The sequence below is a fragment of the Podarcis vaucheri genome (assembly GCF_965113315.1).
Source record: "Podarcis vaucheri genome assembly, chromosome: 18".
NCBI lineage: Eukaryota > Metazoa > Chordata > Lepidosauria > Squamata > Lacertidae > Podarcis > Podarcis vaucheri.
The window spans coordinates 4,526,381-4,553,818 of NC_138756.1; the positions used below are offsets into that span (position 1 = coordinate 4,526,381).

Below are 27,438 nucleotides of genomic sequence, written 5' to 3' on the forward strand. Positions count from 1 at the left end.
TAGGGCGTCTAAACTCCACTCCTGCTGATAAGTAGTGTCTCTAAGACTTTTAACTCAAGCCCTTGACTCAAGCTTTGTAAATATAATAGCTGCCAAATGACAAAGATAAAATACTGAGGCTGATAAAAGCTAATAAAAAACTGATAAAAATAATAAAAACAGCATCAACTGGTGCGGAGCTCAAGTCGACGCTACCACTAACGACAACGACATCTTTGGGCTTTTTTAATACAGACCTCAAGTGTGTCCTCATTGGTGGAGTCACTGATCCAAACATGGGCAAAATTATAGATTTTACCACACACTCAAACCTGAAAGCCACCAGGCCTCATTTGTAACTAAAAGGGGACTGAGGTATTTGGTGCTTCTCCTTGTTCAGTCAAATGGTCTCTTATCTACCTATAGACTAGCCCCTTGGAAGGCGCCAAAGACCACTGCAGCAAAAGCAACCTGTGGAACAGCTTCCCAGTATATCACACATTTTGAGGGGCGCCTTCATTTCTTACTCATAGAACACAGTAGAATAGAATCATAGATTGCAGAGATGGAAGGAACCCAGAGGAATCACACCTGAAGCATCAATGACACATGGTCACCTTCCGAGGGAGTCTGTTCCACTGCTGAACAGCTCTGTGTGCTGTTTGCATCAAAGCTCCAGTCATGGAGCAGAAATTTCCAAATATTTGTTCTATGTTGGACAGGAAAAGGTTTGATATTAAAGCAATAAGATAAATAAATACTAATCTTTGTGGATCATATAATGTTTCCTCCCTCCCATTAATATGAATATGTTTCACTCTTTTTAAATAATTCATTTATTGCAGAGTGTCAACTAGGTTCACCTCGTACATGTTGCATTTCCTGTTCACCATCCAAGAGATCAACCAGGATCTCAGCCTCTTACCCAACATCACCCTGGGCTACAACATCTATGAGAACTATTTCGATGCAATAATAACTTCGGACGCCATGCTAGAGCTGCTTGCAGGCAGTGGATGCAATATTCCCAATTATCACTGTGGAGAACAGAATCCCCTGCTGGCTGTTCTTGAAAGAAGCAACACTTTCATCTCAAGAGTGATTTCAGCCTTGTCAGGCATCTACAAAATCCCACAGGTAAGTAGTGGGAGAGCATGGAGGGACAGAGAATTTCAACTGCGTAAAATACTACTTTTTCTTTGGATAGGTCAAGCAGGGATATTTTTAAAAATGGGAAAATCCTGAGCTATGGATCCTACATCCCTTTTTCAAAACTGAGCCTTCACCAACTTGACACTTCCAGATGTTTCCAACTAAAACTCCCATCAGCCTCAGCCAGCAGAGATTTAGATATCAGTCATTTCAGATAATTAAATGTCTGTTATTCTGAAAGTAAAATAAATTGCTGATCTTTTGCTTTCCTTCCTAGATCAGTTATGGCTTCACTGCCCAGATTCTCGAAGGTAAAACCCTGTTCCCTTTTGTCTACCGGATGAGTCCCAAAGAGGAAAGTCAGTATCAGGGGATTGTTGAATTGCTCCTGCATTTTGGATGGACGTGGATTGGCCTCTTCACTCCAGACAATGAAGGTGGAGAAAGATTTGTGAGCGCTGTGAAACCTCTGATGCTCAGCAAAGGGATCTGCATTGCTTTATCAAAAAGAGTACCAGAAAGTGATATGGATCAATTTATCAGGCCTGGGGAACCATTTTTCCTATGGAGACAAATTGGGGTATTTGTTTCCTATATATCCAATGAAGTGGGTATCATAATACTCATGGTAATCAACAATACCTATGAGAAGGAAATAGGGGCGAAAGTCTGGATCACAACAGCTTTGCTAGAAATCACAATTGGCTTTTCCCTCCCTCCAAATATATTCCAGCACCTCCATGGTTCTCTGTCCTTTGTAATTCAGACTGGAATAAGGAGCAGCAAACGTGACAAATATAAATTGCAGACCAATCTTGAGGATTATTTCAATCAAGCATTTCAGTGTTCATATTCAAAGCATCAGTTGTCCGTGAAAGGCAGGATAAGATGCAGAGAGGAGGAGAAACTGCAGCCATTGCTCCAAGAGGACAATGAGAGAGTCCTGTTTCGAGACAGCTATAGCACTTACATCACTATTCAAGCTGTGGCTCAGGCCTTGCATGCTTCGCTTTCCTCGAGATCCCAGAGGAGGCAGATGGTGGAGGAAAGAGAGCAATGGGGACCCCAAAGGCTACAGCCGTGGCAGGTATTTCCTTCCCCTTTTTGCAAACTACAGTCCACACAGATGCTGATATTGACTGGGGATAGACCTGTAAAATATCATAGTTACTATTAGTATTAGTAATAGTAGCATAACACCCAACATTTCTCTGATGAAAATAGAGACTGCCCACTCCATAATGATAATCTTACAGTTTATACCCAGAGCTTTTTCAGGGGGGAACTCACTGGAACTCAGTTTTGGCCCCTCTCAGGTGGGTGCCATTGCCATTCTCAGAGGGAGGTGTTCTTGGTGAGTTCTGGCACCTTCTTTTCTAGAAAAATAGCACTGATTATACCCCACACATCTTCTTCAGTTGCCTCAGCACTCTGGGCAGCTCCCAACATAAAGAAATTAATACTAAAATATAAAAAAACTAAAAATTCCTGATATAGGATTGGACGCCCTGTGGGTTGGATAACTCCACATCCACCAACATTTCTCCAATGAAAATAGCAACATTCTAAGGAAAAGTGGGAAATTCCAGGATCAAATGAAAAACTGTCTCTAATTCAGGGATGTCCCTGGAAAACTGGGACACTTGCATGGTCTGTAGTAATAGAAATGGCTGAATAGGAATTCCAGTCTACATGAGATACACGCAGGCCCCAAATCAGAAGAGGTCGAAGTGAGTAGGACTGAGATATCCATCTTGGCTTCAAGGTTTCTCAGTGCTGGTGCTTTCCCCTGTCATTCCAGTTTCACCCTTTCTTAAGAGAAATCCGGTGTCTGAATACTTCCAGGGGCAGACTGTGCTTGGATGAGAACTGGGAGCGACCAGCGGACTTCGATATTGTGAACTGGGTGATGTCTCCCAATAAGTCTCCTGGCCTTGTGAAAATTGGGAATATAAGGAGAGAGACGTCTGCTGGCATAAAGTTCACCATTAACCCAGAAGCCATTGAGTGGAACAAGAAATTCAACAAGGTAGGGGGAATCACAGAGGGAGAAGGCGAGGAGATCCTTATCATGTTTTTCCTTAAACAACGCTGAAAAATGACCATATCAGTTTGCCCAATGGTGTCTTGACCGTCTGTCAGAGCTGCTTCCAGATCCCAGCTCACATAGGACCACGCTAGCCAGCGTTCACTTTATAAAAGTCTTTATTGATTTACAGATTCCATTTCCGAACTGCAGCGTGCAGCTCTACGTCTTAATAGCTAGACCGACGAAGTTCCGTCTGATTCTCCGCCCCCTGTACACCAACTTAATACCCTTGCCTTGCTCCACCTCTTGCGTCTTTCCTTCCTCCTCTGGGTCCCTCTGCCCCCCGGGGTTCCCTCCTTCCTAGACTCTTCTGACGCTGACGACCCCCCGGACCCTTCTGCCTCCTTGCGGCGGGCTTTGGGACCTGGCTCCCTTTCCGGGCTGCTTACTGTGCCGCCTTCCTGTGTATTTGAACTTGGCGCGCGCGCCCAACCTTCCACCTTCCGCTTAACCGTTTCCTCGCTCCCTGATGAGGGCGTGACCACTCCTGACTCATGCCCTCCCTCCTGCGGAGAGCCTCCGGGTCCCGATACCTGGCCCCCTTCCTCCCCACTACGCTCTGCTGGGGACGCTGGCCCCGATCTCCAACTGCTGCTCTCTGAACCCCCTCTGGTTCCTTCTCCCTGGGGTGTCCCCCTCGGTCTCCCCCTTGCTCTGGCCACTGGCGCTCCCTTCTGTGAATCTTCCGATTCACTGGAAAGACTCGGGGATCTCGGGTCGTCGTCATCACTCATCTTCCCTTCTGACTCCTCCCCTTCGCTCTCTGTTTCCTCCCTTTCCCGCGCCTCTGCTCCTGAACCCCTGACACCGTCAATAACAGCTGCTGCAACCACCACTTCTTCTTTCCACAGCAGCTGAGATAGGAGGGGGATTTGGGGTGCTCAAAGAAAGGAGAGAGCCCAGAGGTCCTCAGAGAAGACACCATCTATTTCCGAGCCAGACTGAGAATTTAAGAATTCTAGACAGAATCTTCAACAGAAATACTACGTAGATAAGAAGAAAAGGGAAGGCCCCTAGTAAAAGTGAACTATTGGGCTTTCATACATGCAGAAGGATGGAAAGGAATTTATTTTAGAAAAGATAATTGCTGATTTATTGTTGATTTTTTAATTTGTGTACTCAGTTCACTTGTAGATGTTGCAAATGTTAAACTATTGTATGTGCAGGAATTGAGAAGTGCACAGCTGTTGGTGAAGGATGAGAAGTTAAAAACAAACGAACCCTATTGTAATATAAGGTTAATGTTAAGGAATGGCACGTGAACTAGAAATAATTAGGGAAATAAATCAGCGATAAGAGGAAACCTTGCAGAATGAGGAAACCAATATTTGGAAAAGTCATATTAAATTTGTCTTAATTAGTGATTGAGAGATTATTCGAATCCTGAACTTTGGGGAAATCACATTTCAGACTCCATTGCGATTTTCTTTGAAGATTTATTAAGCAGGGAAGCAGGTAAACAGAGAAGAGGAAACAGAGTTCTGTGGCGCAAACCTCAGTTGTCCTGAACTAATTATGAAGAACAAGATATTCTGGTCACCCCAATGGTCAGTGGGGGGTTGAAAGGACCCTGATGAGGGGTCAAAGGCTTCATTCCAGAGATCCGTTTGAATTCACTCTATGTGTGAATTAAGGTAAAGGTAACGGGACCCCTGACCATTAGGCCCAGTCGTGGCCGACTCTGGGGTTGCGGTGCTCATCTCACTTTACTGGCCGAGGGAGACGGCGTACAGCTTCTGGGCCATGTGCCCAGCATGACTAAGTCGCTTCTGGTGAACCAGAGCAGCGCACTGAAATGCCGTTTACCTTCCCGCTGGAGAGATACCTACTTATCTACTTGCACTTTGATGTGCTTTTGAACTGCTAGGTTGGCAGGCGCAGGGACCAAGCAACGGGAGCTCACCCCGTCGCGGAGATTCGAACCACCGACCTTCTGATCGGCAAGCCCTAGGCTCTGTGGTTTAACCTACAGCGCCACCCGCGTCCCTATGAGTGAATTACATACCCACAAATACTCCTAACTGTTCCTCTTTCTTGCACCTTCTTGCCTTTCTGGTTAGGCCGTACCTCGTTCCAGGTGTACAGAGAGATGTCGACCGGGATATGCCAAGGTGGTTCTAGAAGGAAAGCCCATTTGCTGCTACGCTTGCGCTCGGTGTGCGGAAGGGACCTTCTCCGCCCAGGAAGGTGGGTGACTCCAAGAGGGAAGGCATTTCTGGAGAGAGTAAACACAGGGCAGTAATCCAGTCTCAAACACTTTTTGTGAGAATTCTGCAGACATTGTGGAATGTGGCTCCTTCCTCAATTTCTTTAGGATTAATCACCTTCATTACATCCCGGAAGAGAGTTGAAAGGAATGATCATAAGGAAGAAATCTCTAGGATTTCTTCAAAACGTAATAGAGCACAGATCATTAGGGATGTAAGTGATGCTGCAGCCACTCTTATTCTCTTCCCCAGATGCAGAACATTGCACCAAATGCTCAGAAGATCACCATTCAAACAAGGAAAGAGATCAATGTGTCCCCAAGATTATCATCTTCCTGTCTTATGAAGAATATTTGGGAATGGTTTTAGCTTCCATTGCCCTCTTCTTGACCTTAATAGCAGGCATTGTGTTGGGAATCTTCATTAAATACAAGGAAACTCCCATAGTCAAAGCCAACAACCGGGACCTCTCCTACATCCTCCTCGTCTCCCTCCTGCTTTCCTTTTTGTCCTCCTTCTTCTTCATCGGGCGCCCAAGGAAAGAGACCTGCCTTCTCCGACAAACGGCCTTCAGCATCATCTTCTCAGTTGCTGTTTCTTCTGTCTTGGCAAAGACCATCACGGTGGTGCTGGCCTTCCTGGCCACAAAGCCCGGGAACAGGGTGAGGAGATGGCTGGGCAAGAGTCTGGCCAACTCCATTGTCATCTCCTGTTCTGGGGGGCAAGTTCTCATCTGCACCATCTGGCTAGGCTCTTCTCCCCCATTCCCAGAGTCCGACATGCGCTCCCAGGTGGAAGAGATCGTCCTGCAATGCAACGAAGGGTCTGTGGCCATGTTCTACGTTGCCCTCAGCTACCTGGGCTTCTTGGCTGCCACCTGCTTCACGGTGGCTTTCCTAGCTAGGAAGCTGCCCGGCTCCTTCAACGAAGCCAAGCTGATCACCTTCAGCATGCTGGTCTTCTGCAGTGTTTGGGTGTCTTTTGTGCCCACCTACCTGAGCACCAAGGGCACGTACATGGTGGCCGTGCAGATCTTCTCTATGTTGGCCTCCAGTGCTGGGCTTCTGGGCTGCATCTTCCTTCCCAAGTGCTACATGATTGTGCTGAGGCCTGATCTAAACACAAAGGAGCACCTGACAACAAGGAATTAAAGGGACATCTGATTCTTAAAATATTCCATATGTATGACGTCTAGAACTGCATGAAGAAAACACACCTACTTTTCCACGTTGCTGTCATGGTCCGGTCTACGGGTGATCAAAGTCCCGGTTGAGGACGTTGGGACCTGGGGCAAGACAGCGGGGTGGGAGCAGGAACGAGAGTCCAGAAGCCAGGGGTCCTAGGGTTGAGAAGCAAGGAGTCACAAAATCAAGGGTCCAAGGATCAAGAAGCAGGGAGTCAAGAAGCCGAAGTGTAGGGAGCAAGAAGCCCAACGCAGCAAGGCAGGGAACGTGTTGCTGTGGCAAAGAGCCGAAGGGAAATGCTGACCTTATATCCCTTCCCAGGTCTTGCCACCAGGTGCAGTGAGTTACCAGTCGGCCTCAGCTGTGTAGCCACGCCTTGCCTCTCCAGAACAATCTCAGGAAGACCCCAATCCTGCAAAGCCCTACTGGTCACAGGGCCCGGCTCCTGCATACACTCCTGACAGTTGCTCATTCTTCACCTCTGAAAGAGATTATGCTCATTCTTAGCCTAGGTATGATGTAGTCCTGATGGTTTTGCTTTGCCAAGGACTACTATGAGCCCTGGTCTACTGCCCCTAGTTTGTAAAATATTATTATTATATTTAAAAATATTATTTTTTAATAATTTTCTGTTTTAGGAAGTTATATTTATCTCACAATAAGATAAACTGGAGGGAGATAGGAGTTAGGTTTTTGATTTTGATTGCTTTGTCATCACTACCTATTAACCATATCAATTCTAATATTAAAAGATAATAATAATAATAATAATAATAATAATAATAATAATAATAATAATAATTTATTATTTGTACCCTGCCCATCTGGGTGGGTTTCCCCAGCCACTCTGGGCGGCTTCCACAAAGACCAAATATATACTAATATGTCATGCATTAAAAACTTCCCTGAACAGTGTTGACTGGGTTTGATACATTGACAATAATTTCTGATCAAATCCCACAACCCTCTGCATCTCTGGCCATTTCCTCTACTGCCCATGCCTCTGTCTTCACAAGTCGCGTACACAGCCCTGTTGCTTAGACAGGCAGGCGTCTTGGGTCATCAAAGATAGTGGGCAGTTTCTTTGATGTAGCCTTTCTGATATGTTAATCCTAGGATGTTAATCTTAGGGCCAGGAAACCGACCTCACATGAAGGTGATAATGATCGCTGTCCTCCTGGCCATCCTTCTTATCATATGTATTGATTGTTTATCACCTCCCAGGGTTGCCAAATGTCCTCCTTTGTAGTTCTGTTATTTGTTTACCCCAGAAATATGTGTGCTTAATTAGTTTAACTTGTCCCCACCTGGGTTTGTTGAAATGCTCAGAAGAAATCTGATTGGTTCTTACGAACACTCTGTAAAAAGTTCTTTTGTGAATAAAACGACCTGGGCCAGGGGCTGGAGGCAGACAGACAGACAGAATATTATATGCACCCTTCCCAGAGTCTTGCTGGTTCAAGTCTCTGTGTGTATTCTTATTCATCAGAGTTCAATCCTTCCTTTACTTTGTGAACGCCTCATTGAACAACATAACTGGGAAACAGGGGCAAAGCAACTGCTGCTATACATTTATGAAAGCCTGGGCCACTCCCACTCCCAACGTGATTGGCTGTTTAAACTTCCAAGCTGCGAATCACGGCTGAGAGTACAAGGGCCAATGGCAGAGGCCCAAATCCTGAAGTGTTCTGTGATTGGACAACACGTATCAAATCAGAACACAGGAGCTCAGAATCCTTAGTCCAGACTCCAGCTCAGGCAAACACAGACTACTGAATACATAACAGGAGAGTCCACCACCTTTAGGGATGTGTATAGATGCTTTATTAGATATAGCCTTCCTTCCTCATGTTTGTCAGTTCAGTAGAGAAGCTTAAATAGGCTAGTTTTAGACTTTTAGTTTAAGTAATCCAGGATGCTATAAGGAAAGACTGGGGTCTCCTGGTATCCCCCACCGCTTTCCCCCTCCCTCCTAATATAACAATTGCACACAAAATAGCCTTGTAAAAGGTAAAAAATAGTCTTGCAAAAGGTAAAAAAAATAACTCGCAATACTTGTTGAAGAGGAACAGATAACAGCAGCTTTCTTCAGGCAGGCTTAAAATGGTAACTCCGTTACAAAGACATGCTTTAATCCATGGGCAGGCAAACTAACGCCCGGGGGCCGGATCTGGCCCAATCACCTTCTAAATCCGGCCCGCAGACGGTCTGGGAATCAGCTGGTTTTACTTAGTAGAATGTGTCCTTTTATTTAAAATGCATCTCTGGGTTATTTGTGGGGCATAGGAATTCATTCATCCCCCCCCCCAATATAGTCCAGTCCCCCACAAGGACCCCTGCTGAAAAAGTTTGCTGGCCCCTGCTTTAATCTATTTTAAGATGGAGCCTCAGGCATAGGTGGTGTTCTACACTGCTGGAATGAGGGCAACGAGCAAGGTGAGATTGTCTTGTTGGGTTCGACTGCATTGTAAATATCCTGCAGTCCCTTCCACTATCCAATAGCTCTCTTACCTCCAACAGGGTTCCTCCTAAGATTTTGTTGCCATCTCCGTTCTTGTGATTTGAAACCTTTGGGTTGGGTTTAAACCCCACCCCACCCCAGAACAGCAGCAGCTTGCACCATCTTCCATGTGACAAAGGCCTTTCAGATATTTGAAGGTGCCTCTCATGTCAGTGTTTGGTCTCATCTCCAAGGCCCACAACTGTTCCTTGCAAGGCTTGATTCCCACAGCTCTGAAAGCATCGCCAAGACCCCATAAACAGAGGTGGGGAGAGGGATTTCAAGATTCTGTGTCCTTGCCATCCCCCTACAGAGGACATGGTGTGACTATGGTGTAGGCCCCACTAAACCTGCCCACTGCCCAACTCTGGGTCTAGCTAAGCCTAATATTATTGATCTCAATGTTGTGCATTTCCACCATGTTACCTTTGGATGAACGATGGGCTAGAAATGTGGTTAAGTCGATGCATGTGGCAAAACTCTCTCTTCTCCATTCCTTGCAAGGAAAATACTGACAGCAAAAGGTAAAGGAAAAGAGACCCCGGACTATTAGGTCCAGTTGTGGCCGACTCTGGGGTTGCGGTGCTCATCTCGCTTTACTGGCCGAGGGAGCCGGCGTACAGCTTCCGGGTCATGTGGCCAGCAGGACTAAGCCGCTTCTGGCGAACCAGAGCAGCGCACAGAAACGCCATTTACCTTCCCACCGGAGCGGTACCTATTTATCTACTTGGACTTTGATGTGCTTTCGAACTGTTAGGTTGGCAGGAGCAGGGACCGAGCAATGTGAGTTCACAAGGACAGAAATTTAAGTTTTGAGGGCCAGTGACAAGGCAGGGACCATTTTGGGGGTTGTCGATTTCCTGCTTTCATTGCTGTCAATTTTCCCTGTATTTCTTGCTATTTGTAAAACGTGTTTTACAGATCTGTGTTTTGGTTGCCTTTTTTTAAAAAAACAACAACCTCATTCTATTGTGTCTGCTACTAGTTTATATGAATATATTTTTATTGCAATTCTTCTTCTTCTTCATACCCCACCTATCTAGCTACGTTGCCCCAACCACTCTGGGCAGCTTCCAACACATATAAAAACAATTTTGTGCTTGAAATGGGAATGAACAAAGTTAACAAGGCTTGCCAATTACTTAAATTAGGGTAAGAACTGTGGTGCTTTTAGAAATCCTAGGTATTCACTGCTTCCATCCTTTGGTGATCGAGGATGTAAAGTGTGGGGTTCTTTTTAAAAAAAAAAATGAGGGAAAGGTGAGGGAGCAAAGGATGTTTGGGGAAGGGACAGAGCTCAGGAAGAGCATCTGCCTTGCAAACAGACGGTCCCAGGTTCAAATCCTGACAGCATTGCCAGGTAAGGTTGGGAATGTCTCCTGCCTGAACTGCTGGAGAGCTTCTGCCAGTCAGTGCAGACACCACTGGGGGGGGCACCTCTTTAAAGTTAAATATTACAAATATTATGCCTGAATGTGTCCTTTCAACTTGACAGCTCAGGGAAGTTACCTAGCTTTAAAAAAATAATATAAAATCATCTCCTTTGCCAGTTTCCTCCATTCCAAAGCTATTTCCCCCTTGAAAAAGGACTCCAGGAAGTGCCCAGAGGTGACAATTGCTGGGCTCATTGTTAGCCAAAGGAAGCCAAATCTCATCACCTGACTCGCCTCAGGCTCCAGACATGAAAAAAGGAACTTCTATTGTACTTTTGGGTGATGGGTACTTAAGACATATTTGTCTATGCTAATCTTATACCTGAGTCTTGCCCTGCCATGTCTGCTTATGCTAATCTTGTACCAAGGACTTGTCTGGACATGTTTGCCAAGGTTAACCCCCCCCCCCTTTCGTGACATGTCAGTGATGCAGCAATGATGCTGTACGAACTGTATTCTGGGATATGGTAGGAAAGTTTTGAAAGTCTTTGTCACCCCATCCTCGGGGTTCAAATTTGCTCTTTGAACCTATTGCGCAATCAACTTTGGTCTACAGCTATTTGCTCCGGTTGGCTGGAATCCTTCCTTTATTCTGCAGGGACCCGCGGGCTCTGCCCGACGAGCTGGGTGATTGAGCAGCCTCACACCCAGATTTTTCCCTAACACCACTGCGCTAGATGGAGCAATGGCCTGGCTTCGTATGGGGCGGCTTGCAATGTTTCTATGCCCCAGAGAAAGAAACGCAGTGTTCAAAAGCCAGAAATGGCACTGGCAAGCTGGCATGCGCTTCCAAACATGCACACCCCATACTCCACTTTGCCTGCGGCCAACAGCGGAGGAAAAACAAAACCACGCCGGGAGAGAAGCGCTGCGCCAATTTCCAATATTTTAATGAGTAACTACATGTTACACCTCATAATTATAAAAGAATAAGAATCCATAAAAATATTTTCTTTTCATAATACGCACTTAAAGATACTTCGGGGGCAAGTCGTTTGTGGTTCGTGGGTTTTTCGTTTCGTTTTAGGCAAGTTTCTCCTCGCTTGAAATTCTGCCCCACCCCTGAGAGGCAAGAATGTGTGTTTTGGGGGGGGGGGAGAGCCCAGAGGGTGTGAGCAAGCAGGCGAGGGGGGGGTGTTTCTTCCCACGAGGCGTAAGTTGCGGCGAAGCCTGGCACACGGGCGCCCCCGCCTTTCTTTATAAACCACCCCAAACCGCGGTTCAGGCTGTGTTGCGGGGATGCCCTAAGACCAGAGGAGGTGGGTCGTGGGGCAGAGGGAGGAGGAGGACCAACGGGCAAGAGGTGTTGCTAGAAGAGGGGATGGGTGGGGGGATACAGTCGCTGACCCGCAGAGAACTGAGCACGCCTGTGGGGCTGGAAGCTCAGGGCTTGGGAGGCGGAGACGAAGGGTTGGCGAGATGGGGGGCAGTGCCTATAAAGCCAGAGAGAGTGGACAGAGGGAGCCGTATTTGCATAAATAAATCTGGCTGCAAAAAAACCCCTAGAACCCCCCTTTTTTCCATCCAGAAGTGACTGCAGTTTCTGGACACGGTTGCCTTAGGGGAAAGAAGAGTGTGTTTGAGACGGGGGAATGACGCAAGGGTTACGGAGAGAGAAGTCAAAACAGCAAAGCCTTCTAAGTGGGGAGCCCAAACACACAAACACCTGCCCAAATCCTTCCGAGAGCCTGAATTTGCCACAGGACACAGCCAGGAAGCCACAGCACCAAAGACAGAGGCATCGTCAACCCCCCACCCCCCTACCACCACCACCCCGCCGCCCACATCTTGGCAGCACAGCACCAAGCGCTGGTCTGTTTCCGAGCCCCAGAAAAGCTCTCTCGCAGGACTCAGTGGGGAGAGGAAAGGAGAGGAGAGGAGGGGGAGAGTTTAAGAGGGACACAAGACAGTACTGGAGATGTAGGGGGCGGGACACGAGGGCAGGGGAGCGCTTGACTTTTATTCCCGGCCCAAAAAGTAGCAGCAAAACAGAGAAGGGGTCCTGGGGAGAGAGAGAGAGAGAGAGAGAGAGAGAGAGAGAGAGAGAGAGAGAGAAGGAAAACTTTAAAAGAGCAGCTGGAGGGACAAGGCAGAGCAGTGCCAATCCAGTTGGGCAGGGGGTGAGGGGTCTCAGTGCCCCTCGTGAATTCAGGGCTCAGGGAGGGCAACACGGACCAGTGCTCTGGGTATCGGGAGGCTGCTGGAGGGTGCGGGGAGAGGTTGGGGCAAAAAAAGGAGGCCAGAGGAGGAGCGAGTCTTCAGCGTCTACGTCGAGTTGCGGGTGGGCAGGGAGACAGCAGCCCCTGTCCACGCCCCACACCGTGCCGTTCCCCCTCCCCCAGCCCTGTCCTCAGAGGTATTCTTGAAGAAAGTGCAGCAGCGTGATTTCGTAGTGCTCCCCAGACTCAGGGCAGCGAATACTGTGTCGCTCGTTGGGGTAGATCTGCACACAAGAAGGGGGGGGGGACAGGAAGAGATGAGAAGCTTCCAGACCTCATTAGGCAAAATGTAGGTTGAGTGGTCATTGTGAGTTGCACACATTCACCGGGCCTCGTGGAGAAAGCACATATAATCACAGCATTGTAGGGTTGCAATGCAGGAATTGTTCCTCAAAGAGGAAATTCTGTGCAACTTGGAGAACCCGGGAGGGAGGCCAGCAAATCCACCAGCACATCACTACCTGGCAGCCCTGCTGACCTTGAAGCCCAGATTTTGCTAAACTGGAAACACACGCCAGGTCTCGTTCACCAAACACAGTGCATTCCATAGAAAATTGTCCCGTTAGGCAAGCGTTTGCACGACGAGCCCACAATTTCCACCGATTAGGGCCCTAAGGAAGTCAGATTATCCTCCCCCAGGGCCAGGGCCTTTTCAGTGATGGCTCCGACCTGGCGGAATGCTCTGTCCCAGGAGACCAGAGCCCTGCAGGATTTAACCTCCTTCCGTCAGGCCTGTAAGACAGAGCTATTCCACCTGGCCTTTAATCTGAATTCAGCCTGATCTTTTATTCCTTTCTCTTCTCTTCCCTCCCCTTTTATGAAGATCACCCGCTCTGAGACCCCACAGCTAATTCTGCCCTGGCCTCCTCGCTGGCCCAAGTAGGACCAATTCAGCCAGCTAGCCCTGGGGATTATCTAATTGATTTTTGATTTTTATTGTTATTCATGTTTTTATACTGTATGTTACGCTGCTTTCATAATTAAGTGTTTTAAAGTGTTTTAAATTTGTTGTTAGCCACCCTGAGCCTGGTTTTTGAACCGGGAAGGGCGGGGTATGAAGAAAAAATTATTATGATGATTATTATTGAGGAGCTCAAGGGGGCAAAGAGTGCCCCGCCTTGCCCACATCTCCACCCTCCTCCCACCCTTTATTCAAAGCAACCCTGCCAGGCCAGGAGAGAATGACCCCACCTGAAGCCCAGCACCAGAGGAAAGGGATGGGCTGGATAGTTCGCCAGCTCGACCCACCTGTAGTTGATAAGGTTTCCCAGCTCGAATCAGCTGGGAGATCAGGAAATGAAGGAATGGGTTTCCAAAACCTAAAACATTACTGGGCAGTCAGTCTGAAACGGGCCCCAAATTCAAGGGAGCATTTCTAAAATGCTTTAACTTGAGCTCTTGAGCCAAAACCCAGCTGTATAAACAAGTGCTCAAAGCTCTCTCCTTTATCAGTCTGTGACACCTAATGAATGGCCTTGTCCGTTCCAAAGTGGAGCAGGGATGACGCATCTGGGTGTTATCTTACACTGAGGCACAGACCTTGTCAACCACCCGGGAACAGCGCCAGGAGTTGGTGACCTCTTGCTCCAAGATAAGAGTATAGGAACAGGAACACCCTTTTATGGTCAAGAGTACAGGAAGAGGAACACTCTTTTATGGTTAAGAGTAATGGAGCAGGAACATCTGTGATGTAAACCTGCGTGTATAAGCTGACGTGGTTGGATTCCTGGGGAAGGGGGGAGAGGGTGCCTGGAGGATATATATATACTGCATGAAATTTCTCATTTCTTTGGACTTGCTGTGGACTGACCACGCAAGTGCCTTCTGCTATCCGGAGAGCAGAATAAACTCTTTCTCTGACCCAACCTTGGTGTCATTTGACTTCCTTCCTCCCTCCCGGGAGCAACGCAGACCCCACCAGTCGGTAAAGTCTAATAAGGCTACAGCTAGCTCGACCCACCTGTAGTTGATAAGGTTTCCCAGCTCGGATCAGCTGGGAGATCAGGAAATTGGTGTGGAAAAAGTGCACGTTTTCATCCAGAAATCCATGGAGGATCAGCAGGCGATTGGGCCTAGAAGGAAGGCAAGGAAAGTGCCAAACGTGAGAGCCAAGCTGGGCACCAGTGTTTGCGGCTGTTCATGGCAGAGAGGAGTTTGGACCACTTGGGCGTTCAATGACCAGGGACACAAAGTGACCAGCAGGCAAAAATCATGCCGTGCTTTTTTGAGCCCTTGCCCCACTTCAGGCGATCCACCTCACCCCACCCACCGCTATTAAAAAATAAAAATCAATCCCCAAACTCTCCAGCTTTCCCAAAATTCCCCAGACAAGCGGTTGACGTGGCAGCCCAGAAGAAGTCTGGAATTCTTTCCCATACAGTCCAATATTCCTCAGATGAAAATAGATACACTCTACTACAGGGACACGGGTGGCGCTGTGGGTTAAACCACAGAGCCTAGGGCTTGCCGATCAGAAGGTTGGTGGTTCGAATCCCCATGACGGGGTGAGCTCCCGTTGCTCGATCCCTGCTCCTGCCAACCTAGCAGTTCGAAAGCACGTCAAAGTGCAAGTAGATAACTAGGTACGACTCTGGCGGGAAGGTAAACGGCGTTTCCGTGCGCTGCTCTGGTTTCGCAGAAGCGGCTTAGTCATGCTGGCCACATGACCCGGAAGTTGTACGCCGGCTCCCTTGGCCAGTAAAGCGAGATGAGCGCCGCAACCCCAGAGTCGGCAACGACTGAACCTAAAGGTCAGCGGTCCCTTTACCTTTACTACAGGGGCATCCAACTCCCAAGAGACTGCAATCCACTCACATAATACAAAACGGGGGGGTTTCAAGTCAAAGTTGTTGAGCTTTTTTTAGGGAGGGAAGTCCCATTTTGGGGGGAGAGTTCAACTCAAAGTTGTCTAGGGGGAGGAAAATGGAGTAAAGCAGAAAAGTCGCTCACCAAATACAGTGGTGCCTCGCAAGACGAAATTAATTCGTTCCGCAAGTCTATTCGTCTTGCGGTTTTTTCGTCTTGCGATGCACGGTTTCCCATAGGAATGCATTGAAAATCAATTAATGCGTTCCTAGGGAAACCGCCTTCAGACCAGGTCCGGGGACAGTCTGGACCTCTTCTGAAGGCTGGGGGGGGGGGACAAGGGCTTTTCTTCCCACCCCCAGCATTTTAAAAAAAACCTGGGACAGCGGAGGACTTCTCCGCTGTCCGGGGCGATCTTAAAATGCTGGCGGGCAGCATTTTAAAATCGCCCCGGACAGCGGAGGACTTCTCCGCTGTCCGGGGCGATTTAAAAGCCCCTGGGAAGGCAGGCAGGGGGGACAAAGACTTTCGCCCCCTGCCCGCCTTCAGAAGGTGTCCCCGCCCCCCCTCCCCACTTCGGAACAGCTTTCCGAAGTGGGGCGGCTGGGGCAGCTGTCCCCGCCCCCCTCCCCACTTCGGAACAGCTTTCCAAAGTGGGGCGGCTGGGGCAGGTGTCCCCGCCCCCCTCCCCACTTCGGAACAGCTGCAAAAGACGTCCGGGGGAAGCGGGGAAGCGAAGCACTTCGCTTCCCGCTTCCCCCGGACCTCTTCTGAAGCAAGGGGCTGGGGGGAGATAGCTTCGCTTCCCCGCTTCCCCCGACGTCTTTTGCAGCAAGGGGCTGCAGGGAGATCGCTATCTCCCCCCAGCCCCTTGCGACCCTCCCCCGGCTGGAGAGGTGACACGCGCCTATGGCAGGAGCCTCCATAGACGCACGTCACCTCTCCAGCTGGGAGAGCGCGCGCGGGGCTAAAGCAGCCCCCTGCGACCCTCCCCCGGCTGGAGAGGTGACGCGCGCCTATGGCAGGAGCCTCCATAGACGCACGTCACCTCTCCAGCTGGGAGAGCGCGCGCGGGGCTAAAGCAGCCCCCTGCAACCCTCCCCCGGCTGGAGCGGTGACGTGCGCCTATGGAGGCTCCTGCCCCGCTCGGGATGGCAGTCCCGGCAGGGCAGACAGCTCTGCGCCGGCATCCCGAGTGGGGCGGGACTTAGCGCCCCGCTTGGGATGGCGGCGCAGATGTGCCTGCAGTCCCCGGACGGCAGACAGCTCTGCGCTGGCATCCAGAGCGGGGCGGGACTTAGCGCCCCGCTTGGGATGGCGGCGCAGATGTGCCTGCAGTCCCCGGAAGGCAGACAGCTTTGCGCGGCCATCTGGAGCGGGGCGGGCTTCGCCCCCGGCTCCCGATGGCCGCGCAGAGCTGCGCTGATCCCGGCACGGCAGACAGCTCTGCGCCCATCCCGAGCGGGGCGGGACTTCTCTGCTGTCCCGGGGAGATTTTAAAATGCTGGGGGTCGGCTGCGAACGCTTCGCTCCCGCCCGCCAGCATTTTAAGATCGCCCGGGGCAGCGGAGAAGTCTCCGCTGTCCCGGGAAGGCAGGCGGGGGGAGAAAAGACTTTTGCCCCCCGCCGGCCTTCAGAAGAGGTCCAGGACCTCTTCTGAAGGCCGGCTGTGGGCGAAAGTCTTTGCTCCCGACCGCCAGCAATTTAAAACAGGTCCCCGGAGATTTCCCTATGGGCTTTCGTCTTGCGAAGCAAGCCCATAGGGAAATTCGTCTTGCGAAGTGCCTCCGAAACATAAAACCCTTTCGTCTTGCGGGTTTTCCGTCTTGCGAGGCATTCGTCTTGCGGGGTACCACTGTATCACTAAGAAAACAATCTGCCTCACAGTGAAAACTCCGTCTTCTGTTACAGCGATTATGCTGAGATGGAGGACGGCTCAAGCGGCCAGGGCCAAATGCTCTTGTGCCACAGCAAAGGAAAACGAGCCCACCTCCCGATCGACCTGCTGGACACCCCTGCTCTGCTCTATTACTGATGTAGAATATAACGTCCCTATTTCCACCTGAGGAATGTCGAGAGAGCATGTATTTCTCTAGTACTCGCACATTGCATTTAAGGCCCCCTAAGATGCCTCGCCGACCTTGGCGACATCCCTCTGATCCCTCCAGAACATATGAAACTGCACGGCCGACTGCTGCTTCCCCTCTCAGGGGAAGTCTGTGCTAGATGGGACCAGGCTGCTGGGACAACACACCCCGCTCTGCCCCCGCCGCCCACCAGCACCGCTGCCCCACAACCCAAGTAATCCAGAATGTGGCAGCTAGACTGGTGACTGGGAGACCACATAACAGAGACCACATAACACCGGCCTTGAAAGACCTACACTGGCTCCCGGTACGTTTCTGAGCACAATTCAAAGTGTTGGTGCTGACCTTGAAAGCCCTAAATGGCCTCGGTCCAGTAGACCTGAAGGAGCGTCTCCACCCCAATCATTCAGCCCAGACACTGAGATCCAGCTCCGAGGGCCTTCTGGCGGTTCCCTCGCTGTCAGAAGCCAAGTTACAGGGAACCAGGCAGAGGGCCTTTTCGGTGGTGGCACCCACTCTGTGGGACGCCCTCCCATCAGATGTCAAGGAAATAAACAACTATCTGACTTTTAGAAGACATCTGAAGGCTGTTTAGGGAAGCTTTTAATGTCTGATGTATTACTGTATTTTAATATTCTGTTGGAAGCTGCCCAGAGTGGCTGGGGAAGCCCAGCCAGATGCATGGGGTATATATAATAAATTATTCTTATAACCCTTACTCATTGGGGAGTTTCTCTACATGTAGCGCCACAGAGCCTGCTTCGTAGCCCTGCTGGTTGTTCTCTGGGACATCCATGTACCGTTCGGTGTATCCAGTATCGTACGCCATCCAGACCGTGACGGGGGCCCCTGCGATAGCAACCTGGAGGGATATTGAAGGCTGTCGTTATGCTCAGGGCTGACAGGAAATCCACACACACACACACACACCCGCATTAAGTTGCCTGAGGAAGCCAGATTCTGCAACCTGCAAAATTCATTCCGCAACTTGCACAATTTATTGGTTTTATATAAAGATCCGAGAATCACAGGGTGGTTTATATTACGAAATAACAGAATACGTATCGCCATAACAAAATGAATCTATACCACCACCAGCAGCAGCCCTGTTTAAAAGGCCACAGATCACTGAATCAGCCAAAGGCCTGGGGGAAATGTTTTCAGCTGGTGCCTAACAATTTGTTTGCTTTTTTAATTTTTTCTTTGCATTTTCAAAAACAGGAACAGATTGCAAATTTAACCCTCCCCCCTTCCGCTCTTACAACTTCATACCAAATACAGCATGTATATACGTACCACATGACTTCCCTTCCACCCTTTTCCTGGTTCCTTAGCTTTTCTACTACTCCGCGTAATCCACATCTTTTTAATCATCCCATTTGTTATCTCTTAAAAACTCTACTTCAACTCTGCTGGATTTGCACAAGACCTGCTAAGCTATGCATCTGTCTATACCGGTTTTTGAAATAGTCAATAGACGCTATACATTCCTCCTTATATTCCTTATTTTCGTTTTCTCTTATCCTGTTCGTCAGACCAGCCAGTTCAGCATATTCAAACATTTTAATCTTCCTTTGTGACTGCAGCACAGGCATATAGTAGTCAAATTCTGGGTTTTTTTTGGGACCTCTATTGTTAATAATAATAATAATAATAATAAATTTTGTTTATATCCCGCCCTCCCCAGCCAAAGCCGGGCTCAGGGCGTCTAACAACAATAAAATAGTACAACATTCTAAAATCATTTCATTATAAAATTAATTCAAATCAAATTGATGGCAACCATTAGGCTAAAGTTCTGTGAAGATTGCCAAAGGAGGGGGTCAGGCTGTGCCCTGGCCAAAGGCTTGGCGGAACAGCTGTCTTGCAGGCCCTGCGGAAAGATGTCAAGTCCTGCAGGGCCCTAGTCTCTTGTAACAGAGCGTTCCACCAATTGGAGCCACAGCCGAAAAAGCCCTGGCTCTAGTTGAGGCCAGCCTAACCTCTCTGTGGCCTGGGACCTTCAGGATGTTTTTGTTTGAAGACCGTAAGTTCCTCTGTGGGACATACCAGGAGAGGCGGTCCCGTAGGTACGAGGGTCCTAGGCCGTATAGGGCTTTAAAGGTTACCATCCCCAAGAGGAAAATCTCAGGTGATTTGGGGAAAGCTTTTTAAAGCATCTTCTTCATTTCATTATATATAGTTTCCCAATATTCCTTAATTCTTTTACAGGACCACCAAGTGCCTAAAGATTTGTAATGAAGGCACCAAGCGAGTCTCCATCGGGAGAGCGTATCTCTGCATACATACAGCTTTATTTCACAAGAAGACAAGTCCTGTGCAGACTCCCGGGCTGTTGCTTTTTTTGTTGGCAGGCTTTCTGTGATCTCGTGGAATCACACAAGGTTGGCTTCTTTATTTTTAAAAACTCAGGGTGGCGCCGGGCAAAAGGAGTTGAGCATACAGTGAGATCTACTCCCCTGCAGAGCTGGGAGCAGATCATTTGGGTCCGAGTCTTCACTCTACCTTCAGCAAAGAGAGGGAACCCCTGGCTCTCCAGATGTTGATACTCCCCCATCCTCCCTGATGGGAGCAGGGATTCCAAAAGACACAGGCTTCCCCACAGGCTACCTAGCGACTGGCAGGGACGGTGGGGAGTTGCAGGGCGACTGTCTCTGGAGTGCAACGTATTGGCTGCCCCCCTGCCTGGTACAGACAGCAGCAAACTCCAAACTTGCCTTGAAGATGTGAGGTTTGCAGATGAGTCCCATGAGGGAGAGGAAGCCCCCGTAAGACCAGCCGTGGATGGCGACGCGGTTGAGGTCGACGAACCCGTATTTCTCCGCTACGTAATGCAAGCCTTCCACCTGGTCCTCGATCTCCACCTGGCCCTGGAAGCGGGTGACAAAGGCATAGCTGTCAACTTACAGATTCGAAAATAAGGGACCAGCAGCCTCAAAAATAAGGGATCAGCAGACAAAATAAGGGATTTACTGGGCACAGGTATGTTCCAATTCTGAGCCCCTCCAGGCCAAAGGCAGAAAGCCCAGCCAGCAGCCAAACAAAGCCTCAAGCGGTGGTTCCCACAGCGCAGCAACCCGGCAAAGGGGATGCAGCAAGGGAAACCACCGTCCCCTCTCCGCTGGGAAGCGCTGAGCAAAGGCGAGTCCCCAGGCAATGCAGCCGATTTGATTGGCACGAGGCATGCAAGCTCCACCCCCCAGTCGTTCTTAGACTCCTTATTGGATGAGCAATGCAGCCAAGCAACACTGTTGGAGCCTCCCTCCTTCCTGGCTGGCAGGGAGGGAGGGAGAGGAGCTGCTTCCTTTGAAACCCGGGAAATTTAAGGGACATCATCAATAAGGGACAGCAGCAGGACACAGCGATGGGATAAGGGACTTTCCCACCAAATAAGGGACGGTTGACAGTTGTGGGCGAAGGAGGGACATGAGAGCTACCTGCTCATTTGGGGATAGCTGGCTCATTTACGCACTCCAGTCATGCTCTGTAAATTCATTCATTCATTCATTGCATTTAGGTCAGGCATGTCCCAATTTAGGGGCCTAATCCGTCCCCTATGGCAGTTTATTTCCTGGGATAAAATCCTAAAAAAAAACCTCAACAACTTCAACCCTAAAAAAACTCAGTGACCTCAACCCTCACGGCCCTTCACTTCATCAAATCTGGCCCTCTTTGAAAAAAGTTTGGACACCCCTGATTTAGGTACATTATAATGTAACATCAATAACATAAAGCAGTGGTTAAAAAGTGGGGGGGCATTGGCATTACTGGGGGGGAGCAAGGGGGGCAAGGAGGCACAAGAGGTATTAATGACCCTCAGACTTTGAAAAGCTGGCATCACTGAATCAGGTTCTTCGGTTTTGCTGAATTAAACTAAAGGCTTCTAATTGGATGCTGAATAAACATGCAATAAATTGTTACTGTTTTGAGTGTTATTACCTTCCTTCATGGGTTCTACAAACCGCAGTTCTGAATAATGCTTTTTTTTATAGGGTAGGGGGCATAGGGGATGAGTTTATGGATCCAAGGGGGCAAGGGCTTGAAAAAGTTTGGGAAGCACTGACAGAAGAACCAGGAAGGGGGAAAAAATCTGACTTCTAATTAAACCTCTGAGTTGCCAAAACAATTCGCAGCAGTATTTTTCTAACTCTCCCTTCACTAATTGTTTTCACGGCAAGTGCAAAGAGGGGCACTTTATGTGCCACAAAGGCCATTAGTGTCGCTCAGAAGAAAATTAACCATTTCTACCAGGGCATTCCTGCTTCCATATGTCAACAAGGCTTGTTAGAAATCTCTCTCACCGTATAAAGGGCAGATTGACAGGAAGTGAATCACGTCTTTCACATAGTGGCCACAAGCACAGAATTTTGCCTTCACACGTGACCATTATTAAAGGTAAAGGTAAAGGTACCCCTGCCCGAGCGGGCCAGTCTTGACAGACTCTGGGGTTTGTGCGCCCATCTCACATCTATTGGCCGGGGGCCAGCGCTGTCCGGAGACACTTCCGGGTCACGTGGCCAGCGTGACAAAGCTGCATCTGGCGAGCCAGCGCAGCACACGGAACGGCGTTTACCTTCCCGCTGGTAAGCGGTCCCTATTTATCTACTTGCACCCGGGGGTGCTTTCGAACTGCTAGGTTGGCAGGCGCTGGGACCGAACGACGGGAGCGCACCCCGCCGCGGGGATTCGAACTGCCGACCTTTCGATCGGCAAGCCCTAGGCGCTGAGGCTTTTACCCACAGCGCCACCCGCGTCCCGACCATTATTAACATATATGAAATTAATGATTTGTGGTGAGCGGCCTTTCCTATGCAGAAACACAACAATGGACTTTCACTGCATCAATTATTTTTTTTCCTATTTCCTAGCTTCTGCTAGATCACACACCTCCACTATACATATACAGTGGTACCTCAGGTTATGTACGCTTCAGGTTACAGACTCCGCTAACCCAGAAATAGTGCTTCAGGTTAAGAACTTTGCTTCAGGATGAGAACAGAAATCGTGCTCCGGCGGCGCGGCGGCAGCTGGAGGCCCCATTAGCTAAAGTGGTGCTTCAGGTTAAGAACAGTTTCAGGTTAAGAACGGACCTCCGGAACGAATTAAGTACTGTATTTTTTGCTCTATAAGACTCGCTTTTTCCCTCCTAAAAAGTAAGGGGAAATGTGTGTGCGTCTTATGGAGCAAATGCAGGCTGCGCAGCTATCCCAGAAGCCAGAACAGCAAGAGGGATCACTGCTTTCGCTGCGCAACGATCCCTCTTGCTGTTCTGGCTTCTGAGATTCAGATTTTTCCCCCCTCATTTTCCTCCTCCAAAATCTAGATGCGTCTTGTGGTCCGGTGCGTCTTATAGAGCGAAAAATACGGTACTTGACCGGAGGTGCCACTGTAGACAAAAAAATAATAATTCCTGCCTCCTTTTGGCATATCCAACAGTGTTTTCAGTAATCCCTATTACTTTTTAGGTATGTGAAGCGGTGTGTCACCCCAAACCCCCAGGTGCTTATTGCTTCGTAATGGTTTTCTCGCGTACAAGGCAAACTGAGGACTTACCATCTGGTTCTTCAGGGCTCCCTCAAATTTAAGGCCTCTCTGGCATGACCCCCGGCCGTCTATCACCACCACGGCATAGCCGAGAGAAGCGAGCGTGTTGAGCCTCAGATACTTGATGCCTTTGAAGGAGTTATTCACTAGCTGGACCTGGGAGGTGGGGAAAGTTAGGAAAGGGGTGGGGAAAACTGTTACGATATGAGAACATCGCAGCTGCAGACAGTCAGCTTGTTGACATCGTGTTTTTATCTTGTATTTTTTATTTTTTTTCTTTATTTCTTCTTTCTTTTTTTGCTTATTTTTGTAATATGTTGAAACTTTAATAAATATCTTTTTTTAAAAAAAATGACATCATGTGATCTGGCTAGCTGTGGGAAAGTAAATTCCCGGAAGTTCACAGGCTTTGTGAGTCTGTGTCCAGTGTGTAATTTGAGACCTTCCTCTTGCGTATGTACAGGATGTCTTTGTCACTTGCTGGATGGAAACTGAAGTGATCGGACACATTTTCTGTAGTGCTGCAAAGTCAGAAATAAAGATATGTAAACAGATTTCTGGCTATCTCCTTTCCCTGCTGGGAAGCAAAGAGGGAGAGGGTGTGCATTTTCCCACGCTGGGAGATGTCACCTATTGAGACCTATCCTGGACTTGCGGGGATTGCAGCCAGGGAGGTCACCGGTAACCAGCTCTGGGAGCCTGGGAGAGGAGCCAGCCTCTCCAGAGGCGGCTAGTTTACCAACAAAACACCTCTGATCACGACTCATGCTCATCATTCCAGGGCTGCATTTGTGAGTGCCAGGAGTGCCACCCCGCTTTTCCTTCCACCCTGCCCACAGTGCATCACTGAGAGCCTTGATCTGGTTAAAGGGCTGTCTCGTCGGGGCATTGCGGTTGACGCAGTAGCCACAGCTAGATGGCCCCAAGCAGGTCACGTAAAGCCACAGCGCCATCCCCACTTAAGCGTTCCCAGCTACTGGTCCCCAAGGGATAGCTGGATAGCTCAGTTGGTTAGAGCAGGGGTCTGCAACCTTTAAGACAAAAAGAGCCACTTGGACCCGTTTCCGAAGGAAAAAAAACCTGGGAGCCGCAAAACTCGTCATTATGAACATAACTTTTTTGTCCCTTTTTTAAATTATTTCTTTGTTGGACCCCTCAGAATTACTCCTCCTCATAGAAATGAACGTTAAATTAACAAGTTGCCTTTTTGTGTGTGTGTGTCACTCCCCTTCAAAACAGTGACCAGCGTACATGCCCCCTTTCAATGCAGTGACCAGCGTGCATGCCCCTTACAATGTAGCGGGTGGGCGGGCGGGAAGGTGACGTCGGGACGGTGCGTGACTAACGCACGCACCGCCCCCATGCGACGTCACAGCCAGTACAGCGCCCGCCACAGTGGGGAGTGTCGGGGCGCACAATGCTCCCCTCGCTAGTATCCGCCCCGGAGCCGCGGCAAGGGTGTAAAAGAGCCACATGCGGCTCCGGAGCCGCGGGTTGCAGACCCCTGGGCTAGAGCATGGTTCTGACAACGCCAAGGTTGCAGGTTTGTATGGAACAACTGCACTGCAGGAGGTTGAGACTACCAGAGGTCAGCAAACTTTTTCAGCAGGGGGCCGGTCCACTGACCCTCAGACCATGTGGGGGGCCAGACTATATTGGGAGGGGGGAATGAACGAATTCCTATGCCCCACAAATAACCCAGAGGTGCTCCAACTCTGCAGCCAGCCTACCTGAGGCCCTCCGTAGACAAAAAGCACAGTGGGATGCTTCTTCCCAGGCTGGAGGTCGTGAGGTTTGTACACCATCCCATACAACTCGACGTCCGACTGTGTGCGGAAGTGGAAGATCTCCGGGGGGATGTAATCAGTGGGGCAGCCTGCAGAAAAGCCAAGGGGAGAGAAGAGTCACCCAAGATATGGGTGAGGCACTGTTCATGGAATCTTGCCACACACTCATTTTGATTGCATAAATGCATTTTTTTTAAAAAAAATAATGGCAATACTAATAACGGAAAAATCAAATTCTGTGTTCTGCAGTGGAGAAAATACAAACCACCCAGGGTACCCCATGAGAGTGATTTTACTGGGTCTCCAAGCCACAGTGGTGGCAATTGTTCTCTCTATTACACAGAAAAGGGACGCGGGTGGCACTGTGGGTTAAACCACTGAGCCTAGGACTTGCCGATCAGAAGGTTGGCGGTTTGAATCCCTGGGATAGGGTGAGCTCCCGTTGCTGGGTCCCTGCTCCTGCCAACCTAGCAGTTCGAAAGCACGTCAAAGTGCAAGTAGATAAATAGGTACCACTCCGGCGGGAAGGTAAACGACGTTTACGTGCGCGGCGCTGGTTCGCCAGAAGTGGCATAGTCATGCCGGCCACATGACCCGGAAGCTGTACGCCGGCTCCCTCGGCCAATAAAGCGAGATGAGCGCCGCAACCCCAGAGTCGGCCACGACTGGACCTAACGGTCAGGGGTCCCTTTACCTTTTATTTCACAGAAAAGGCCACTCAAAAGTGAAATGGGAAGGGCAGGCTTGGGAGGGGTCCAGCTTTGGGCCAAACTCTGACTCCATGCCATGTCCCAAAGAACTTAACGCAGCTTCGCTGTGAGACAATGGAGTGCGCCTCTGGGGGTGAAGTCCAGCCGCTGTGTGAGCAGCACCCTGGGCCATAAGCCTGGGCAGCGTGTCTGGAGGTCCTGGACTGCCCGGACGACAAGAACCACCACCCCGGCCTTGCTGAAGTGGTCCAAAGGAAAGCAGAGCAAAATGTTTCGGCACCAGCTTGGTTGCAGGAGTTGCCAAAAAGGAGGCGTACAAGGCGCCGCCCAGATTTGTGCGGGGTTTCCTCTTTCGCCTTTTCTTCTCCCTGCGAGGCAGCGGGTAGATTTTCCCTCCAGATTTACTCCCACAGCCTTTCTCACAAATGAGTACAGGGGCAAGTGCAGTGGATGTTTAGGATCAGAGTTTTCCTTCTCCTGGAGGGGCTCTCTTCCCACAAGCCCCACCTGCCCCTCACTTCCTTCTATGGCACAGGCAGAAACCGCCCTCTTGAGAACTGGAGCCACTCTTGGTCTCATCCACTCCATCCGCTGGAGCCTATCTTCGCACACAGAAGTCCCTAACTCAGTGAGGGTTTGAGACCCATCAGCTCCTTGAATGTTAGAATGATGCTGGTTTAGAAAATAACTGGATTACAGTTGTAAGGATTAAGTTAAAAGAAAAGAAAGGTTAAAAATTAGATAAATTTAAGGGTGAGGATTTGCTGAATTAAAAATTGAAATTGGAATGCAGAAAGGGGAGGTATGAGGAGGTCGGAGAAGTAAGTTATAAGAAAATAAGGGTTTGAAATTATACTTGTTCTTTTTTTTGTTTGTGTTTGTTTGTATTGTTGTGTTTGTCTGTATAATTTGTGAAACTTTAATAAATATTTTATTAAAAAAAAGAGAGACCCATCAGCTCCCCTCGCCTGGTTCAGTCGGCCAGTCAAAGCCATTCCAGGATTGTGGCCACTGTCGCCTGCTTATAGCTTCCAGGAGCCACAGGTGAGAGCTGAGTGCAGGGTGGGGACCAAAGTTGAGCAAACTGCCCCAGAAGGAGCAGGACATGTCCCCTACCAGAGATACTCCATGTATACCAGGGGTCAGCAAAGTTTTTGTGGCTTGGGCCGGTTCACGGTCCCGCAGACGCCGCGTTGGGCTGGAGTGTGTGCACATACGCATGCGCAAACGCTATTTCCAGCGCTCCTTCTGGTGTGGAGGAGGCGTGCACAGCTTCCCATTGGCTGCAAGAGCTTCCTGCAGCCAATGGGAAGCTGGCCAGCGTTGCGGAAGGCAGTCCCCGGTTTAGCGCGGCGCACGGGAGCCGACCAAGCAGGCGGTGGGGGGTCCATGGGCCGGTTAAACAACCCCCATGGGCCTCTTGTGGCCCACGAGCCTTAGGTTGCCGACCCCGATGTATACGCACAATTATACATACATACTTTTCAATAAAAGGCTATACAGTGGAACCTCGGTTTTCGAGCGCCTCGGAAGCCAAACGATCCAGAACCCGAATGCTTCCGTTTTCAAACGCACCTCGGAAGTCGAATGGCTTCCTGGGCATGTTTCTCCACCGAGATTGCCGACCGACAATTGAGCCTCGGTTGTCGAACTTTTCGGAAGTTGAACAGATTACATTCGACAACCGAGGCTCTGCAAAATGTGGTATCATCAATACCCTGGGCTGTTCGACAGGTTTGCAG

At 49.4% G+C, this 27,438-nt stretch overlaps 2 protein-coding genes and 1 long non-coding RNA gene across 4 annotated transcripts in view; 1 reads left to right on the forward strand and 2 right to left on the reverse strand.

Moving 5' to 3' along the window:
* LOC309523088 lies at window positions 1-5,267 on the reverse strand. The gene is made up of 4 exons (XR_014215235.1): window positions 4,051-5,267; window positions 2,102-3,278; window positions 571-688; window positions 1-89 (listed from the first exon to the last, which is right to left on the reverse strand). It is a non-coding gene; the product is annotated as an uncharacterized lncRNA (long non-coding RNA).
* LOC309522779 (vomeronasal type-2 receptor 26-like) lies at window positions 687-6,578 on the forward strand (the record flags this gene model as incomplete). The annotated part of the gene is made up of 5 exons (XM_082206336.1): window positions 687-1,116; window positions 1,409-2,218; window positions 2,933-3,160; window positions 5,281-5,407; window positions 5,680-6,578. Exons 1-5 carry the CDS (start codon window positions 850-852, stop codon window positions 6,576-6,578), a joined length of 2,331 nt encoding a protein of 776 aa, XP_082062462.1. The 5' UTR covers window positions 687-849.
* A 4,835-nt stretch (window positions 6,579-11,413) lies between these two features.
* DPP9 (dipeptidyl peptidase 9) overlaps window positions 11,414-27,438 on the reverse strand; it is a 49,480-nt gene continuing 33,455 nt past the window's right edge. For both annotated transcript variants that reach the window (XM_082206308.1, XM_082206307.1), the window contains 6 exons: window positions 24,930-25,075; window positions 23,209-23,355; window positions 20,373-20,525; window positions 18,375-18,517; window positions 14,724-14,835; window positions 11,414-12,987 (listed from right to left, as the gene is read on the reverse strand). In XM_082206308.1, the coding sequence (XP_082062434.1) occupies window positions 12,895-12,987; window positions 14,724-14,835; window positions 18,375-18,517; window positions 20,373-20,525; window positions 23,209-23,355; window positions 24,930-25,075 (794 nt within the window). In that variant the 3' untranslated portion in view covers window positions 11,414-12,894. The remainder of the gene's footprint in view (window positions 12,988-14,723; window positions 14,836-18,374; window positions 18,518-20,372; window positions 20,526-23,208; window positions 23,356-24,929; window positions 25,076-27,438) is intronic.